Raw genomic sequence first — 18,777 nt, 5'->3', positions numbered from 1 at the left:
GGTATTGTGAGTCACTGCCGAGGCCCTATAAGGATCGGAGTGGACAATAACTATATTGTATTTCTTTCATTCGGAGTCCAAACAACAACTCTTAGACCAAATAAATCACTATTTTAAATGTTATGTTTATATGTATATTTCCCTTTGATAGTTATCAAGCGTACACGCCTAATACATACACGGGTTTTTTGAAATATATAGTTATATTAGAAACACTTGTGAAGGCAAAACCACGAGGACAAACCAGAGAGGGTCAGCCGGATTTTAGATAGTAAGACCTAGATCGGCCAGGCCCGAAACAACTTGGAAAGCAACCCCATATAAAACATGGCACTTTTTTATACTTTACTTTTAATGAACATTTCTTTTACTTACTTTCTAAAGTGTCACGCAGCTTACCGGAATTTTTCTGTTATTTGTCTGATTCTACTTTGTCATTGGTCAATGTCGATAAGGAGTCACGTGAGTATGCGCGCGTACTCACTGCGTTCACTTGCAAGCTGACATTTGGAGCGATCGCACGACGATTTCCTTATCATGGGGTGAAAATTCCTCTTCCAAAGCCCGCGTCGAAGACCCAAGGAATTCCTTCCGGAGGAGATCGACAAACAAGATTTAGTTGCTGAATCTACACTCGATAACAGAGACTCCCTGCTAAGTGTACTCAATTCTTAGAACGAAAACATGAACCGCATGGCAAGATCGATGACTGCCATGGGCGATTCATTCGCTGCATTGTCACAGCAATAACGACCAGCAGAACAGGACTCTCGTGCTGGGAATTTAGAACCCTTAGCTGGGAGAGTGAAAAAGCCGAGAACTTTTGTTTAACAGTGAGGAAGACGCCTTTCCACTCTCCTAAACAGTGGTGCTGATCAGAACGAAATTCAGGAAATTGAAAGTGGCACAACGCTGCCCGCCTACAAGCAGGACTCCTACAAGAGTGAGGGCGAAGACGAACTCTTGAACAAACTAGCGCTTGACTTCACCAAAGATGATAAGGTGAGCAGCCCGGTCTCAAAACCACTAGCTGAAATTATAAATAAGAGATGGGCCTCGAAACTGAGCGACAACAAGCTCAAAGAACTGAGCGAGAAATACGACCGCCCCGAAAATTGCGAGAAACTCGCCGTTCCTCAAGTTAACCCCGAGATGTGGGAGAAATTGACCCGTTATAGGAAAAAGCAAGACCTCAGGTTGTCTGCCATTTAGAACATGCAGGTCAAGGTTGGAGCGGTAATCGCTCTATCAGCCCAGAACTGAATGGACTTCAGAAGTAAGGGCGCGAACGGCGGCAAATTGGATACTGCTGCTGCGCTTACAAGTCAGATTCATGTTATCGCGCTGTTGGGACATACAAATTATGAGCTCTCGTTATTTCAACGAGAAGCCATCAAACCCAACTTGTGTGAGTAGTACTGCTCTCTGTGTTCTTCTCAGACACCAGTTAAAACCTTGTTGTTTGGAGACGAACTTCAGGCTCATCTCACTGCAATTCAGGCCTTAAATCAAATAAGCCACACGGCTGTCAGCCACAACAGCGGCTCCAGCTCTTCCTCTAAGCCTTCTTGGCGCCAGAAACAGGACAAGCCTTTTTCAGGCAAAGGCCAGTACCAGCCCAAATGGAAACAAAAACGCTGGAAGAAAAAGGAGGAGCCCAGCAAAAAAATAAACGAAGACTTTATAATTACTTCGAAAGTAAACTCGATGCAGGTGAATGACTTTGTACGCTTAGTTCCTACATTAATTGCATATCTTGTTGCACAAACAAGCTGCTTCAAAAGCAGTAGGCTGGCACAATTTATTCCCCCCTGGCAGCAAACAACTTCAGATACTGAAATTCTGATCAAATGATATCGTGTCAATATATTGAATTCAGTGCCCAGCCTTCTCAGAGACATCCTCCACCAGGAAAACGTTTTAGTGGGCAAAGAACAAGTTATTATTACCGGTGAGATTTCCAGCTTACTCGAGAAAGCAGTAATTATTGAAACCACTCGTGAACCTGGAGAATTCATTTCCTCCGTTTTTGTTCGACCCAAAAAGGGTGGGTCTCATCGAATGATTTTGAACTTTAAAAATCATTATATCCATTTCAAAATGGATACATAGTAAAGTGTACAGAATTTGATGAGACCAAACTGCTTTATGGCCTCAGTAGATTTGAAGAACGCTTACTACTGTGTCCCCATCACTGCACGAAAAATTGGATTTTCACAAATTTACTCGGTGCAAATATGATGCAAAAAACTGCAAACTAGGAGTAAATCAAAAGCAAAGATGGTAAATACCGCATTTGCTTGCCTGTTTACATGGGGTTGTAAATTTGAGAGCAAATGCGGTATTTTCCATCTTTGCCTTATATTTAACCTAAGTTTGCACTTTTTTGCACCAAATTTGCACTGAGTAAATTTAATGTAAATCAAATTTTTCGTGCAGTGCATTGCACCCTCGCACCAAAAGTACCTGAAGTTTGAATGGGACGGGAGGCTGTATCAATTTCCCTGTTTTCCAAATGGGCTAGCCTTTTGTCCTCGAAAATTTACCAAACTTATGAAGCCAGTCTACGCTATTTTGAGACAGCTTGTACATGTGAACTCCCTTTATATTGATGATTCTTACCTTCAAGGTGGAGATCACCATGAGTGCCTAGCTACCGCTCGTAACTAGATTTGTGAAGGGCGTGTTTGAGGTTCGGCCAGTCCTTCCAAGTACAAAGACATATGGGATGTGAATAACGACTTTAAGTTTCTGGCAGCCTGGACTCTTGGAGAGGGCTTAAGCCTCAAATGTTTGTCGTGGGACCAAACACTCAAAACACTAACTTTGTCTTCAATTGCCTTGTCTGCAACCAAATGTTTATTTACTGTTGGCACACCCCTTAGTACTCGACCAGGTCACCACCTAAAGCCCATTGAATTTCTAGCACACCAGCCTGATCAGGAACTTATGTGTTGTCACACATCTGTAGACATACATTGATAGAACGTATTCACTCAGAAGAGACGCTGACCAGTTACTTATTGGCTACTAGAAACCTCACAAGCCGGTGTTGACTAACACTATTTCCAGATGGATAAAAACTGTTCTAACCAACGCAGGAATTGACACTGGTGTACAAAGCCCACAGTACTAGAGCTGCTGTCGCTTCAGCTGCAAATAAGAAACAGGTCCCTACTGACACTATTTTGTCTGCCGCTGGCTGGAGCAACATGAACACATTTGCTCAATTACTTTACTCTAGCCCTGCAAGACACCACTAAAAATTTTGGTCAAGAACTTTCAAAAAATGGGCATGACTTTTGACTGTTAATAATTAAAACTTAGTTTTGCCTAATAATTTGGCCCAGATGTCTATGCAGTTTATACTGTTTGGTTTTGTTGCCAGTACTCTACCGTTTCAGGTTTTATTAAAAATATTGTTTTCTCTTACATGTATAGTTGATGTTTATGCTCATGATCATGACGCTTTAAAGTCTCACGTGACTCCTTGGCGACATTAACCAATGACAAAGTAGAATTTTAAATTAAAGGGGACTTAACCTTAAGTTGAAGTTTGTCTGTCATTAAAATGAGAAAAATGACAAAACTCAGACAAAACTTGCAAATTAGTCACCCTGACGTCATTCTCGCGCTACGCCATTAGCGTATGATTGTAAAATTAAACGAGCAGCTGAGGACGTGATATATGCTTTTAGATCGGCGCCATCTTTAAAGAAAAACCTCGTCGAAATTATTTATCCCTAAAGAAGAACAAGGTTGAAAAAGTATCCGAAAGTGGGCTGACATTTGAAGATCTGCAAACAGTGTAACGCAGATTAAGAAATGAAGGGCTTATTGCGATCCTTGCACAACCACCGTCTTCATCTCCGATGATCGTCATCCGCACGAGTGACCACCACGGCTCGAATTTTTAGCTACAATAGTCAAGTACTTCGAAGAAAACATCTCTCCTTTTTCAACTGGGGAAATATCACCATAATGATACTAATAAACAGCTTAAACAATGGCTTTCGTACTTTTCGAAGAAACCACATGTTTTCAGTAGCTATGTGCTTTATGCGCATGCAGGCGTGACGGCTCGCTCGCGTATTTTGCTCATTATCCACCCTGGCTCATACTACCCTAAACAACGCGTGTTTTTCGGATTTTTATGACGTCAGCGCAGTTAATTAACCGTGAATTTCTCGCGTTTCCTTCGGTACATTTTTTTAAAAATCGCCTCATTTCTTAACAGTTGCAGAACCTTTGTACTGTCCTTTTTTTGTTAAAATCTGTAAGAGCTAAATTCCTCTATCAAGAACAATTACAAATTTCAAAATATTGGCAAAATCGTTTTAACGAACCCATGTTTGTTTGTCTGAGTTTCGGGTCTATAAATAGAAACCGCGCGCAGCGCTATTGCCTGTTATTATCTTTCTATCACAGGCTGTACTACGTACTTAAACAACTTCCTTCAGTTGATGACCTTGTCGTCAAGACCATTAAAAAGGCCACAAAAATTAATATTAAATTTGAATTGACGCAACCTAATCGCTGGAAAAAATACAAATTAAAATGATGACAGTTGTGAAAGTCATGGTAATAAAGTGATGAGAAAACCCGAACTCGAAATCATCTAATCTCGGTTCTTCTAATTTTCTTGCGAGGAGCAGCAGGTGTTTTAAATTTGCAGATATTCAGAATTTGAAAATAATGTTTTAAAATATTATAGTACCTCTCATAGCTGATGTAGCCGTTTTGTTGGTAAACATATATTACGTAACGGAACTCGAATATGCCCGGCCTGAGGTGTTGGATGCTTTTTTGTGGCTTACTCTTATGGCAGCTGAAACACAATTCCTTTTGTCTATATAACTTTACTGCCGGTTCAGCCGCTCGAGGAATTCGATTTACGACCCAGTCGACAGTTCATGTGCATAAGGTGCCGACCTTTCTAAAGACACGGGTCTTATTGTCGTTCGTTCAAGAATATAAACTGCTTGCCTTGTGATTCATCACGAATAGCGCGGCAAGAACCGCATTTACTTACGCCGCCGATACGTGATCGATTTTCAAAGGCCCACTGCTCTGAAGCACCATTGAAAATATACACCACCCCCACATAATAAATATCAGTTTCCGACCTTGTTTACAGCTTTGCGGGCTTAGTTCTTCCCACGCAAGGGTACACAGCTTAAAGCATACGAGAACCCCATTATCTAGGTTTTTGCTGCTTATTATATAATGTATTCTTTAGGGGAACTCATGTGCGACGTTTTTCAGTAAAATGTTGTCTAGAAATTTCAAAGCTTTTTGAGATGAAAGGCTAAACATTTCTGGATATCGAAGTCGAGTCGGATTCGGGATTCAGTTTTTTCCTAGTAATTAACTTACCAACAATTTTCGGAAACTGTGTTTTCCACCGTCATTTTGTTGGCAAGATATTGCCATTATTGTGAAAATGTCTCCTGAAAATTTCGGTGTCAAGACAAAGAGTAGAGTACGCCTACTCCATGTCCTTGACTTTCGACCGGACTCATTAAAGGTACAGCTAACATTTTCGGATGATCATGAGACGTAAAAGGATCTAAAAGCCAACTGAAACTTTGGAGAGGACGAAAATGAGTTCCCTTAAGACATCTCAAGTTTGTAGGGCCCAATATGATGAACTATCACAGTTCAAAATTCTAACATTCGGTCGTTGGGTGCTCCTGGTTCTTGTTGCTTACACTGTGAGTAACTAAGCGCGCTTTCCATTTTACAGAAAGGCGACCTTGCAGCTCTCGGAAGACCTCACGGGATTGGCTGGGAAAAACAATGGAACCTAGCCTGAAAACAAAAGAGCTGCGACACATAAGGGTCCAATCAAATTAGAGGTCAGAATTAGCTGCGGCCAGACCAATTACTTTTCGAAATGAGAATTTAATTTTTTATCATGACTGTCCAGCAGCCAGATCAGTCAATTCCTAACAAAATAATACGCATGGGGCTTTTGGGGTTTTAATCATAAGGAATTAAATTAACTACAAAAACCGTGGACGAAGATCCTGCTAGTTATAAACGTTGGGTCTGTAGAAAAGAGACCTAATCAGCCAAAATATTAAGAACCAAAAAGAGATTAGTCCAAAGACTTAGCTGCCAAGCTGATCAGAACAACGTGTATTGCTTTTTCATAACAATATTTCGGCTGGCCATACCAGCCTTCCGTCAGGTTTACAGATGTTACTGAATTTATGATAGGAATCACAATATTATAGGAGAATGTCGCAATAAAAATTGTTTAAAAGGAAGAGGCGGAAATGACGTACAACACAAAAACCTGGAAAAGAAAAATAATAAGGATATGGATTACAATAATTCGTCACGGCGGTTTAGGCCATTAGGTTCAAGAGTCAAATTTTACGAACTGAGTTACGTGAAGAATGAATTTTCTCTAGTGGGATTAACTGCATGTCAGTATGAGAATGGTTAGAGTGAGAGAGAAAGTGTTCAGAAACAGTAGCGGTTTAGATTTAATGTTAGTTTTTTCGACCTGCACGTACGTCTGTGTTCGTTAAATTTGTCCTTGAGGCGTTTTAAGGGGAAAACTCTTTAAAAGACCTTTTTCATTTTCAAAATGACCCGGTTGGATTCTGACATTTGGGCCCAAAGATTATGACAAATTCAAGGATGCATGATAGATCTAGACTCGGTTCCTTGAAGTGGTTAAGTTTATCTCGTCAAGGAACAATTAATGAATCCTACAGACCTTACATTAACTATTCAACGCGCCTTCACTCCAAGATCTTGTTATGATAACACAAAACAGTAAAACCCCAAACAATCTTTAGGAAGACAAATAGAAGTGTGACAGATGCGAAGAAACATCGCCGAAGAGGGCATGAACCGCCGTCGATATCGATTTCTGACTTTCAGACACCTGTACGGTGGTCAAAAAATCCCTAAGAAATATTATTCTATAAGCAAGAATCTCATGGCTTTTAATATAGAAAGCTAAGGAAACCTGAGAACTTTGCCCTGTAGGCACAAACAAACACGTAGGTAGTACAAAATTAAAACGTGCACAAACAATATTCGTGCAGTTAATGAAAATCAGAATAAATCAAAAACACCGCAAAATAAGTAATATGTACACAGCTGTAGCTTTAATAATTTTCGTGACCAAAATAAAACCTACCCGACCGAAAAAACATCATACAACGCGTACTGATGTCAGGTGATCAATATATAACCACACAATTAAGTACGCCCCTTTGCCAATCAAGTTTCACACGTTTGCCTGAGCTTTGCCTGCCGTTAGAAAGGTTCAAAATTTGTCGACCTTGTTTCGAGTCGATGCATCATATTTTAATTTGATGTTTCTTATTTTGGTGCTTTTTTAGGTAATATATGCAATATGCAAAAGAACGTCTACGTTACTTTTAAGTCTTGTTTACCTTATTTATTAGTGGAGTTCATGCAGAGTCACGTATAGTGATTGCCCATTAAAGTAAATTACTCAAATTTTCAACTTCCCGCCCTCAAAATATTTTTATGAACACGGGCAGCACCACACTTCATTTATATACATTCAGTTTGGTAAACAAACATCTTTTAAGTATTTTAACCTACAACAAGATGTCAAGAGGTTTGAAGACATTTCAATCTTGTTAAGGCGGGCCAGGTGCGGTCAGTATAAAAAAAATCTGACTTCATGGTCAGTTAAGGAAGTATTATAGTTAAATCCAGCAAAACGTACATCAAATCATGAGCTTAAAGGATTATAAAAAATATATTCAAGAGCACTTTGTCAACAAATCTTCGGTCTACCTCTCTTTTTAGTGGTTGTCATACTAAATATGCGTTGTACGTCGTCATGTGCACGAGCAAATTGTTTTTCGGACGGAAGATCACGTAGTTCAAGAGCATTTGGTTTCCGGCCATGACTGCAATATGATTTGTTAGTGCCTATGGCTAAATGATGGATACGTAATTCTTGAAAACCCTTAAAACGTACAAGTAACTCCCGATTGAATTTTTTGAAGATGTACAATAGGATCTATTTTTCTCTCCCCTTGATAGGAATACGTAATTATATACATCTACACAGGAAGTTACACTTTACGTGACATCCTATTAGCGTTTGTCGTTCGTAGTTCCTTAGCGGCACAACATCCTTTCTGCATGTCGCCGCACAATGTCAGTTATCATGTGTATGGTCCATGACGAGCGGTAGCAGGTGAGTATATATAAACAGCAGTAGCAAGTTTTGCAACTTGAGATCAAGACTGAAGATCGACAACTTTCAGACAAACTGAGGGAACTAAAGAAACAGGTGAGGCAAATTTCTCGTGATTGTTTCGTATTGCTAAGTTGGCTTAGGAGAGAGGTTTCTAAAACCATTCGGCCTTTTTGTAAATGACCAACTGCAAAAAGGAACGACTTTATTACGATCTGGGTAAAAGAGGGGTATTGAAACTTGCCAGTTTGGAACAAAAAAATGCGGTTGTACTCAATCCGGACCAACTGAAGACACTTGAGCCTTTGAAACTTCATGATAGCTCTTGGCAATTAATTAGGTTCCTTCAACTGATTGTTTTTTAGAAGTAATTTACTTACTTTTAATAGGAATCAACCGGAGAAATCGTTTCTTTAGACATGAAATTTTATCCTTCTGTATCACCAGCCACCTTCAGAAATAATTTATATGAATCCTGATGGCTCTAAAATCTTGTGGCAAAGATTTATACTGAACTATGGCAAATCAACACCGCCTAATTAATTACGTTCTACTTTTTGACTCACAGATTCGAAGATGAACAAATTTGGCAAGGAAGCACTTGATGTCCACAACAAATACCGAGTCCTTCATCAAGTACCAGAGTTAAAGTGGTCAAGAAAGCTAGAGAAAGACGCAGAAACGTGGGCCAATCAGCTGGCTAAAGAAGGCCGTCTGAAACACGACGATACAGATGACGGAGAAAATGTGTATGCTGTAATGGGAAAAGATGACGTTACTGGAGCAGAAGTCGTTGATCGGTGGTATTCAGAAGTTGAAAAGTAGGTAGAAGAATTAAACATAAATATTATTATTTGACTTAACGATAAATGCGAAAAAAGAACACTCGGTGCGTTACAATCGCGATACTCCTGACACTGGACTGGCCTGCAGATGAGACAAATCAGTGCTTATTTATATAGTTCATTTCTCGATAATTTCATGTAGTGATAAATAGAAATATCCCAGTCCGAAGTTAAAAATACTTTTTCTTCAAATTAAGCCGGAGTTGCATCACAGGACATTGTCACTTAGTTAAACGTTTTTCTCTTTTTGCTAAACACCACTTGCCTTAGTCCATGTAAAAGCCATTGGGGGAAAAATGGGATCTTACATAGAGGCATGCTAATTCTCAAGTTCGTTCTATTCTGGCATCCCTTATTTAAATCTGAATGAACATGACTTACGGTCTTCTTGGATAAGGGTAAAGCCGGGCTCATATATGTTCATGTTTTTTTTTTCACAGATACGACTTCAACAACCCTGGGTTTAAAAGCGGTATAGGTCATTTTACCCAGGTCGTGTGGAAGGAAACCAAGGAATTAGGAATTGCCAAGGCCAAAAGCGATGATGGAAAGATCTTCGTTGTTGCTCGATATCATCCGGCGGGAAATTACATGAATCAGTTTCAGGACAATGTTAAACCCAAGGTAGATGTTTGCCATTTAAAGGTTCTATAATAAGCTTAAGACTTTGTGTTCGGGAAGACCTTCATCACTATTTAGCTTTGTATGTCTCACTTATAATTGCTGAGAAGGGTGGTGCATGAACACTTTCATGATTAACCTGCTGGAATAGTTTTAAAAATGCCAACGGAAGAGGAAAAATAGAAGATTAAACAGGGCTGAAGGAGATCTAATATAAACGCCAAATACCATTGATAAATGAGCGAATAACTTGTAGAAATACGTGACTTTCTGAGCTTTTAATAAACTCTCTGTTTGCTCTCGCTCAAGGCAACTGAACAGAACGGCGACGTCGCCAACCCGGCAAAGACAAAGAAAATCACCATTGACTCAGAGAAAAGAGGTAGGCCATATAAAGAGCCCATCTTTATAATATATCTATATTTGATATCTATATTTCTATTAATAGGTCTTATGATAATTTCAGTATGATAGAGAAAATGATCGTCAGCATCAGAAGCATAGTTATAATGTTTCTGTCAGCATCAATCAACAAAAGACTTTCAAAATGGTACTTGAGCGATCCGCTAAACTAAGAATTATATCCTACTGTTTTCGTTCACCTATTATTTCATATGTGTTGTTTCGTTTTAGTATTTGTTTTGTAGTGTGATGGCTGTTTTCAAATAAATGCGCTGATTTTTTTGCTTAATGCCAGTTCTATGGTTTATCCAACAAAAAAAAAATCACCACATGTAGTACGGACTAAGTTGGAGACGAGCAAAAACGGTTTTAATTGAGTTTAAGGTAGACCCTGGCCTTTAACCCGAGCTTACACTTAGTCTTTTCCAACTAACCAACATATTTAACCATTCTTTTAGACTGTAAAGCCACATCCTCCCCTAAAGAAGAATTTCCAAAGCAATCTCTGGACGCGCACAATAAGTTTCGTTCAATGCATGGCGTGCCACCCTTGAGTTGGGCTGATGACCTGGCCAAGGATGCACAAGCGTGGGCTGAAAAGCTGGCAAATGCTCGAACATTACAGCATGCCAGTAAGAGTGAAAGAAATGATGCTGGGGAGAACATAGCTATGTTCACAGGTAGCTTTGATACAGCCGGAGAAAAAGCAACTGACATGTGGTACGTAATATACAGACTGTTTCATTGAGAACTAGGACAGGAAACAATAACTAAGAATAACTCCAGATTCAGGGGTAGATTCAGTTTACTGTGAACAAAATAACCCTCTGTAAAGCGTACAACCATTAGATCGACAACTTATGAATGCCGTATCCCTGTGGAGCTTTCAAAATGTGTATACTATAAAATTGTTTTGTTGTAATCATAATTCGTATTAGTTTCCAGATCATTCAATTTACATTTACAACCAGTTCACTAGGCGTTGCCAAATAAATCCCTGAACAATGTTTTACAAATCATGTAATGCAAGGCCGATAGGACCTTCTCATTAGTTTTTAACATTGTCAGCAATCGATACTTTGGCTTCACTGCACAGACGGGGATGGTAATAGCGAGTATTTAGCAATTAATGAATGAGGCTGAGTAGGATATGTAGAAATAAGCAGATCGAGGAGGGTGTTATCTAAAGAGGCCGAAGGCCGAGGTGGATAACACCCTCCGAGATCTGCTTAATTCTTCATATCCTACGAAAGCTTTATTATTCATTCAAAATATTTCCTAGTTAAAAACATAGCTAAAACATGCTTACCTGCATCGATGTTAAGTTTACCTTCGATAGTGTACGTTTAGGTTTGTCCAGCTCCGCAAGTATTCTCCAAATAGCAGATGTCGCCCTCCGAGTTGTCTCCTTGCTGTTTTTGTTATGTTTCAGCCATTATTTCGCCTAGTTCCAGCTGTAGTTCTTACTCTTGAAACGAGTGAAGTGTCTGCCATTTTAGTTTTCACAACGAAAACAACTCAATCTCGTCCCCAGGTGTTCTCGGTTAACGGTGCATTAACCTGTAGAAGGCTGCATTTTTGACGTCATTTCCTCGTTAAACACAACATTCTTCCAAATTTGGTCATCAGTAACTGGCTATGGTGAATTATGCGTGTGCTTTCAGCCAATCAGAATTGGGGAAATATTTTGAATGAATAATAATTGTAGTTAAAGCTGTCTGTATGTATTAAGTACTTAAATGAAAACTATGTTATATTACTTGAATGAAAAGAGTACGTCTAATTATTTCAGTTTGCTTTATGTTTGACTTGTCATTATTGCCTCTTTATTGCAGGTATGGCGAATACAAAGACTATGATTTCAGTCGTGGTGGATGGCAGAAAGGAACTGGACATTTTACCCAGGTCGTATGGAAAAGTACCAAAGAGTTGGGAATTGGCAGAGCGAAAACCGCGGACGGAAAATTGACGTTTGTGGTTGGCAGATATCGACCTGCAGGCAACATACTCAACTACATGGCAGACAACGTTTTCGACTTGAGCCACAAAGCATAAATTCAAGCACACTGAACGTTTTCCTTTGTGTAACCTTTAAGAATTAACGGCGTTCCTTGAAATAGTCTGTAAGAGTTAAGTGAATACCGTAAAATTCCGAAAATAAACCCCTCCATGTATAAGCCCCTCCAAATATATGCCCCACAATCTCGTAAGGCAAAAAACCCTCCGTTAAATCGCCCTCCAAGTATAGCCCCCGGGAGCTTGTACTTGGAAATTCCCCTCAAATTCAAAAAGAAAACAAAGCAAAATTGTACACTAACGGATAAATTTTTGCATTTTATACCAAAGAACCATTACGTGTGCCAAATGATTGCAGTCAAAAAGTGTGTCACTGACACTATTTTTTTTATTACTGTTTGCGTAGTTCACTCTTAACTCTTGGCTTGGATTTCTTTGTTCCATGTAGTCAAAGTACTTGCATAGAAAATTACTCACTGACACAAATTTCCTTTCAACTTTAAGCTAGTCCAATCGATTTTGAAACGCAAATTTCCCTCCGTATATAAGCCCCTCCAAAAATAAGTCCCTCAAAGAGGGCCTTTGAAAACTATAGGTCCCGGGGTTTCTTTTCGGAATTTTACGGTAGTTTACGACTGGTCTATAGGCAAAACTACGGTTAAAACTAGTAATAGTTGACACTTCAGCTGCCCCCGCTCTGTAGATTGTCGGTCAATAGTATTCTTGCTCGTTGTGTGGCTCTTTGAAAGATACCGATTCATAAGGAAGTTTTTCACACATATTCCATACAATAGGTGAGATAAATACAGGAAACGCAAGGTTCCATGCACAGTTTCAGGTCGATTTACACAGCTTTGCCATCAAAACATTCTCAGTTTCGAGAATAGTTTATTCTAAACCATAAGAAAAGATTTAATTAGAAGTTGAATTTTTCGTTATTTCTCTTTCACTTTTTACATTCAGTTCATTTTATTTGCCGGGAAGGAAGCCTTAGAAATTAAAAAGACGTTTGATCAATTCACACTCGCGCATTCTAGTCTTATTTGAAACTTTATAGCGGAAGGATATATGTGAGCAGGTAATAACTCAGCAAAGAATTTGATAGTTGGCGAATTTCTGTAATCGTCCATCGTTCTGCTAGTGAGAAGCCAGCCGTTGTTCACTCATCTTGTTTGTTTGGGCGGGCTGAGTCTTATTCCGGTCAAAGAGAGAGAAAGAGTGTCTGGCAAGGTTTCCAATGAAAGATTTGTGAATTTGTGTCTGGTAAACTCTCCAAGTGTTTATATATACACAGTTATACGCACCTTACAACTTCTTCTGCACTTAACGAGTGTCGTTAAAAAATTGGTCCATAACTTTCACTGAAACAACTGCTCCACAGAATGTCACTGATAACACGTAACGCAAAAGAGTGTCGAAGTATGACTGCACAATGAATGTCACAAAATCTACCTAAGCGGTCCCTTGGGGATGTTCTGTCCTTACGTCATCCTAACTATTTCGTACTTGCAGGCACAAACAATAGAAACGTCATCATTACCTACCGATTCCTCGCAGCCCCTGTTCAAGTAGTCTGCTACACAGCCGTTTTTAGTGACGACTCTAAAAACGGCTACTGTTCAAGCAAATCGAGATTTTTTCTATATTGACTGTATGACTGTATACTTCAACTGTAAGTACTTTCCTTAATATACGCGCGAGTTACTGGAGTGCCTCCTCGGGATTTCGCCTTCTGGGCAAAATCCCTGCGGGGGCAATTAGGATTCGATGGAGACAAAAATTTAATACTTTCGAGGAGGTCCTTTCACAAAGTGATTTGTTTTATAGCCTGCAAAGAAAAACTTGACGTGTACAAGAGTGGTAAAAGTAACAGTGCACTGCTAAACAGTCTGATCTCATAGATTTTGAAATGTTGCCCGCTCCGAGACCTTTTCCGCAAAACAGTTTTATTGTTGGTTGTAATGCAGTCATTCATATCATCCTCCGGTACGTAAATAAGCTAACGTCAAACGATCTCATTGATATCAGTTCTTTTTATATTATTACTTATCGCGCTCGAAGGCAACAAACCATTTTTTCAGGGTTCGTGTCATATGTTATTTTACATTTGATGGAGAAGTAATAGAGCAATAGAACAATATTTATCAGGGGCACCCAACGAGAATGTAGTTCAAAACCACTTAAACAAAGCATTGTTAAACGTATTTTAGTATTTAAACGGTAGATATAGGCATACTTTTATCCCCTGAAAATTTTTCATCTGTTCGGATTTCCTAGCTGAAAGTCTAGTGATCCGAAAATTATAGGGATCAAAACTTACCTTTTCGAAAATTTCAGCCCGAAAAAAGGCTCCCGAAAATTCTAGGTGACCTTTTAACGGGTAAAAATCCGTTAAAAATAGGCAATTATGTCATTTTTTAGATGTTCGAAAATCCTAGGAGAGGCAGGCAAGCAAGAAATTTTACAACCAATGTTCCGAAAATTCTAGATCTCAAATCGTCTTCCGAACAGATATTTTCCGAAAATTGTCGTTGGGTGCCCCTGATTTATTGGGGCTCATTTTTGTTATAATTTTTACTTTTTCTTTTGATTTAATTTAAGGGGGGTCCTTTCTAGTTTTAAACGATATAAACTAGATAATAACTATAGGCATACCTTACCTTTATCGGTATTGTGAGTCACTGCCGAGGCCCGATGAGGATCGAGTGGACAATGACTATTGTATTTCTTTCATTCGGAGTCCAAACAACAACTCTTAGACCAAATAAATCACTATTTTAAATGTTATGTATATAAAAATTGTATATTTTCCTTTGATAGTTATCAAGCGTACATGCCTAATACATACAGGGGTTTTTTGAATTATATATATGTTATTCACCGACTTGGAGGTCCGTATTGGGAGAAGTACTCTTCCTGAGGTCTTGAGTACGGCCTCGGGCGGTACTCAGACCGAGGGCACAGTTTCTCCCAATACGGACCGACCTAGGCGGCGAAAAACATTTTTATTTTTTTCCTACTGAGATTTAAAAGTTTAAGGAAAATTTTACTTCAGCCTCCAACCTATGTGTGTTGAAGAAGGGCGCGTTCGTCTTGATGTTATTCAACGCGCGCGATCGATTGCAAACCAAAACAAAAAATTAAAACATGATTTTTAACTTGTAATTTATATTATCAGAATTAAGGTCCGTTTCAAACGTCGTGCTACTGCCTTGCCGAACTTAATTGATCGAATTAAATTCGACTTTAGCACGGCAGTAACGCGACGTTTGAAACCAAATAGTGCTACTGCCGTGTAGCACGGCAAGCCTTGCCATGCTACACGGCAGTGGCTCGAGTGCTTTCAAACGTCGTGCTACCGCCGTGCCGAACTCAATTCATAAATTATAAATGCATTAGACTACATTTTAAAGTTTGCTAAACCGTTTCTTTGTTTTTGTGTTTTGTTCTCATCAACAGCCGTTCTATTCGACTGAATTAAATTCGACGTCTGAAACCTAGTCGTGCTATTAAATGTCCTTTGTCGTGCTGCAGTCGAGCTACAGTCGAGCCAGCTTAGTACGGCATGCGCAGTAGCACGACGTTTGAAACGGGCCTAAGCTCTCTTCAGAATAAAGAGAGGTTTTTGTGTCTTGGTAGACAATTCATAATCTGAGTGTCAAACAAGGATAAAAGAATTGACGAACTTAAAAGCCACAGGAAAGAAATACAGCAAAGATTTTCTTCGGCTGAATATTTACTTTCAGATCAATTCAATCGAGCGGGATAAAAACTGCACAAAGGCTTTATAAAAAGAGCTAATTTCAGATACCAATCTTAGGGTTTTGAAGTGAATTCGAATAAAAGAAGGCGATTTGGGTAACTAAACACATTATATAAACAAAGAAATAAAAAAAAGACGGCGATAACTGGGTGCTGGAAAAGTTGTTCGTGTTGTTTATTCAAGATTGAAAGCTACATGGAATCGTTGACAACCACCTTTCTGAAAAGTAGAAAACTAGCGGGGCAAAATTCACTGAAAAACGGCAGAATCTAGATTCAGACAGCAAAAATGGAAAACAAACCTACAGACAGAGGAAAAATGTCGAATAAATGGTGCTTAAGAGCAAGATTGCAGTACTTACAACGTAAGGTTATAAAGCTAGTGAAGCGACATCACAAGCCGCCTGTTTTGCTTTACTTTAGTGGTTTTCCTGGCTGACTTGCTTGATTCTACCCTTCAGATGTTTTGTCTGAAGAACAAAATTCACAAAATTTGGTTAAAAATCACAGGTTCTGCTTATTCACAAACAACAAACAAACTTGTGAATAAAGCTGCCAACGATTCCTCGGCGAGGTAAATATCCACTACTAGCCACCGACACTGAGGTGAATAATTGTTTTAGTATATAATAAAACAGTGAGATAATTGAGCACAAAAATGATGATTTTTAACTCATTTACTGTTGCCTGCAACGATTACAATTTTGGCGCGCAATGACCAAACGGCCGCGGTCGTCGCTTTTTCTTGCCGACAAATAAAACTTTTGAAGGCATTTGTTTAGCTCTTGGGGGGAAATTTCCTCAAAAGGAGTTGTGAATTCTTTTTGTATTTAAAGTCATTCTGTAGAAAAGATTATTAAATTTAGTTTTAAGCTTACTTATAAACAAGTCAACTAAATAAAGTAACGCAAGACTTAAGTTTAATTTGCATTTGTAAACAAAAAACTTTTTCGACAAAGACAAAGCTTTACCCGTTAAAACTTCCACCCCGAACTTCGTCACCTTCTTCGTGTATTTCGGGAACAGCTTGCTTAATTAGTTGTGAAATTTCTTTGTTTGTTACGGCAGCAAACCGGGAAGGCATTTTGCTCGAAACTTACGCGAGTTTGGCGTCGCTCGCTCGGAGGAACTGGGGGTGAATCAGTGAATAGATAACAATTATTCACCGAAGTGGAGGTGGCTAGTCCTGGATATTTACCGAACTGCGAAGCAGTGAGGTAAATATCCAGGACTAGCCACCGACACTGAGGTGAATAATTGTTTTAGTATATACTAAAACAGTGAGATAATTGAGCACAAAAATGACGATTTTTAACTCAAATAGTGTTGCTAACGATTACAATTTTGGCGCGTAATGACCGGGCGGCGCGGCCGTCGCTTTTTCTTGCCGACAACTAAAACTTTTGAGGGCATTTGTTTAGCTCTTGAGGGGAAATTTCTTCAAAAGGAGTTGTGAATTCTTTTTGTATTTAAAATCATTCTATAAAAAAAGATTTTTAAATTTAGTTTTAAGCTTATTTATGAATAACTCAACTAAATAAAGTAAGCAAGACTTAAGCTTAATTTGCATTTGTAAACAAAAAACTTTTTCACCGGTTTTATCGATAAATTCGTGTCAAAAAGACAAAGCTTTACCTGTTAAAACTTCCAATCCGAACTTCGTCACCTTCTTCGTGTATTTCGGAAACAGCTTGCTTGATTAGTTGTGAAATTTCTTTGTTTGTTTACGGCAGCAAACCGGGAAGGCATTTTGCTTGCAACTCAAGCGAGTTTGGCGTCGGTCGCTCGGACGAACTGGAGGTGAATCAGTGAATAGTGCAGGATATTCACTGATTGAGTAGCCAATCAGAGCGCGCGAAAAACACTATCCACTGTTTTAGTATATACTAATGCAGGATATTCACTGATTGAGTTGTCAATCAGAGCGCGAAAAACACTATCCACTGTTTTAGTATATACTAAATAGTTATATTAGATATATATCGGAAACACTTTCAGAGGGCAAAACCCCATATAAAACACGGCACTTCTTCATACCTTACTTTTTAATGAACATTTTCTCTGAGTTTTGTCATTTTTCTCATTTTTAGAATGAAAAAAGACAGACAAATGTGACATTTTTTAAATGACAAAACTCAGACAAAGGTGAGGAATTCACTAATGTTTATTTTAGTTTGTTTGTCTGAGTTTCGGGTCTACAAATAGTAACCGCGCGCAGCGCTATTCACTGTTATTATTTCTTTTTTTTAAACAGCTTCCTCAGTTGATGACCATGTCGTCAAGAACATTAAAAAAAAAAACCCAAAAATTTAAATCAAATTTGAATTGACGCAACCTAATTGCTGGAAAAAAATTTAATTAATGTTGACAATTGTGAAAGTCATGGTAAAGTGATGAGGAAACCAGAACTCGAAATCATCTAATCTCGGCTCTTGTAATTTTCTTCCGGGGAGCAGCAGGTGTTTTAAATTTGCAGATATTCAGACTTTGAAAATAAGCTGTTTTAAAATATTATAGTACCTCTCATAGCTGATGTAGCCTGTTATTATATAACTCGTTGTCTAATTAGCTTTACAGCTCATTTGCATAAGGTGCCGACCTTTTTTCAAGAACAGGGCCTCGTGCTTCATCACGAATAGCGCAGCAAGAACCGCATTTACTAACGCCGCAGATACGTGATTTTCAAAAGTCCACTGCTCTGACGCGCCATCTTGAAAATATACACCACATAAAATACCAGTTTCCGACCTTGTTTACATCTTTGCGGGCTTTACGCAAGGGTACAAAGCTTAAAGCATACGAGAACCCCATAAGATAGGTTTCTGCTGCTTATTTAAATATGTAATGTATTCTTTAGACTGCAATATGATTCATTAATGCCTATGGCTAAATGATGGATACGTAATTCTTGAAAACCCTTAAAACGTAACT

The 18,777-nt window shown here is 38.8% G+C and overlaps 1 protein-coding gene across 1 annotated transcript; it reads left to right on the top strand.

Annotated features, from left to right (window-relative positions):
* The first annotated feature begins 8,165 nt into the window (after nucleotides 1–8,165).
* On the top strand, nucleotides 8,166–14,871 carry LOC140933680 (uncharacterized). The gene is made up of 6 exons (XM_073383288.1): nucleotides 8,166–8,296; nucleotides 8,769–9,021; nucleotides 9,486–9,669; nucleotides 9,976–10,048; nucleotides 10,527–10,788; nucleotides 11,904–14,871. The coding sequence occupies exons 2-6, from the start codon at nucleotides 8,777–8,779 to the stop codon at nucleotides 12,121–12,123; spliced, it is 984 nt and encodes a 327-aa protein (XP_073239389.1). The 5' UTR covers nucleotides 8,166–8,296; nucleotides 8,769–8,776; the 3' UTR covers nucleotides 12,124–14,871.
* The last annotated feature ends 3,906 nt before the right edge of the window (nucleotides 14,872–18,777 follow it).

Source organism: Porites lutea, chromosome 4, assembly GCF_958299795.1.
Source record: "Porites lutea chromosome 4, jaPorLute2.1, whole genome shotgun sequence".
NCBI lineage: Eukaryota > Metazoa > Cnidaria > Anthozoa > Scleractinia > Poritidae > Porites > Porites lutea.
This window is presented reverse-complemented; position numbering and strand designations above follow the sequence as displayed.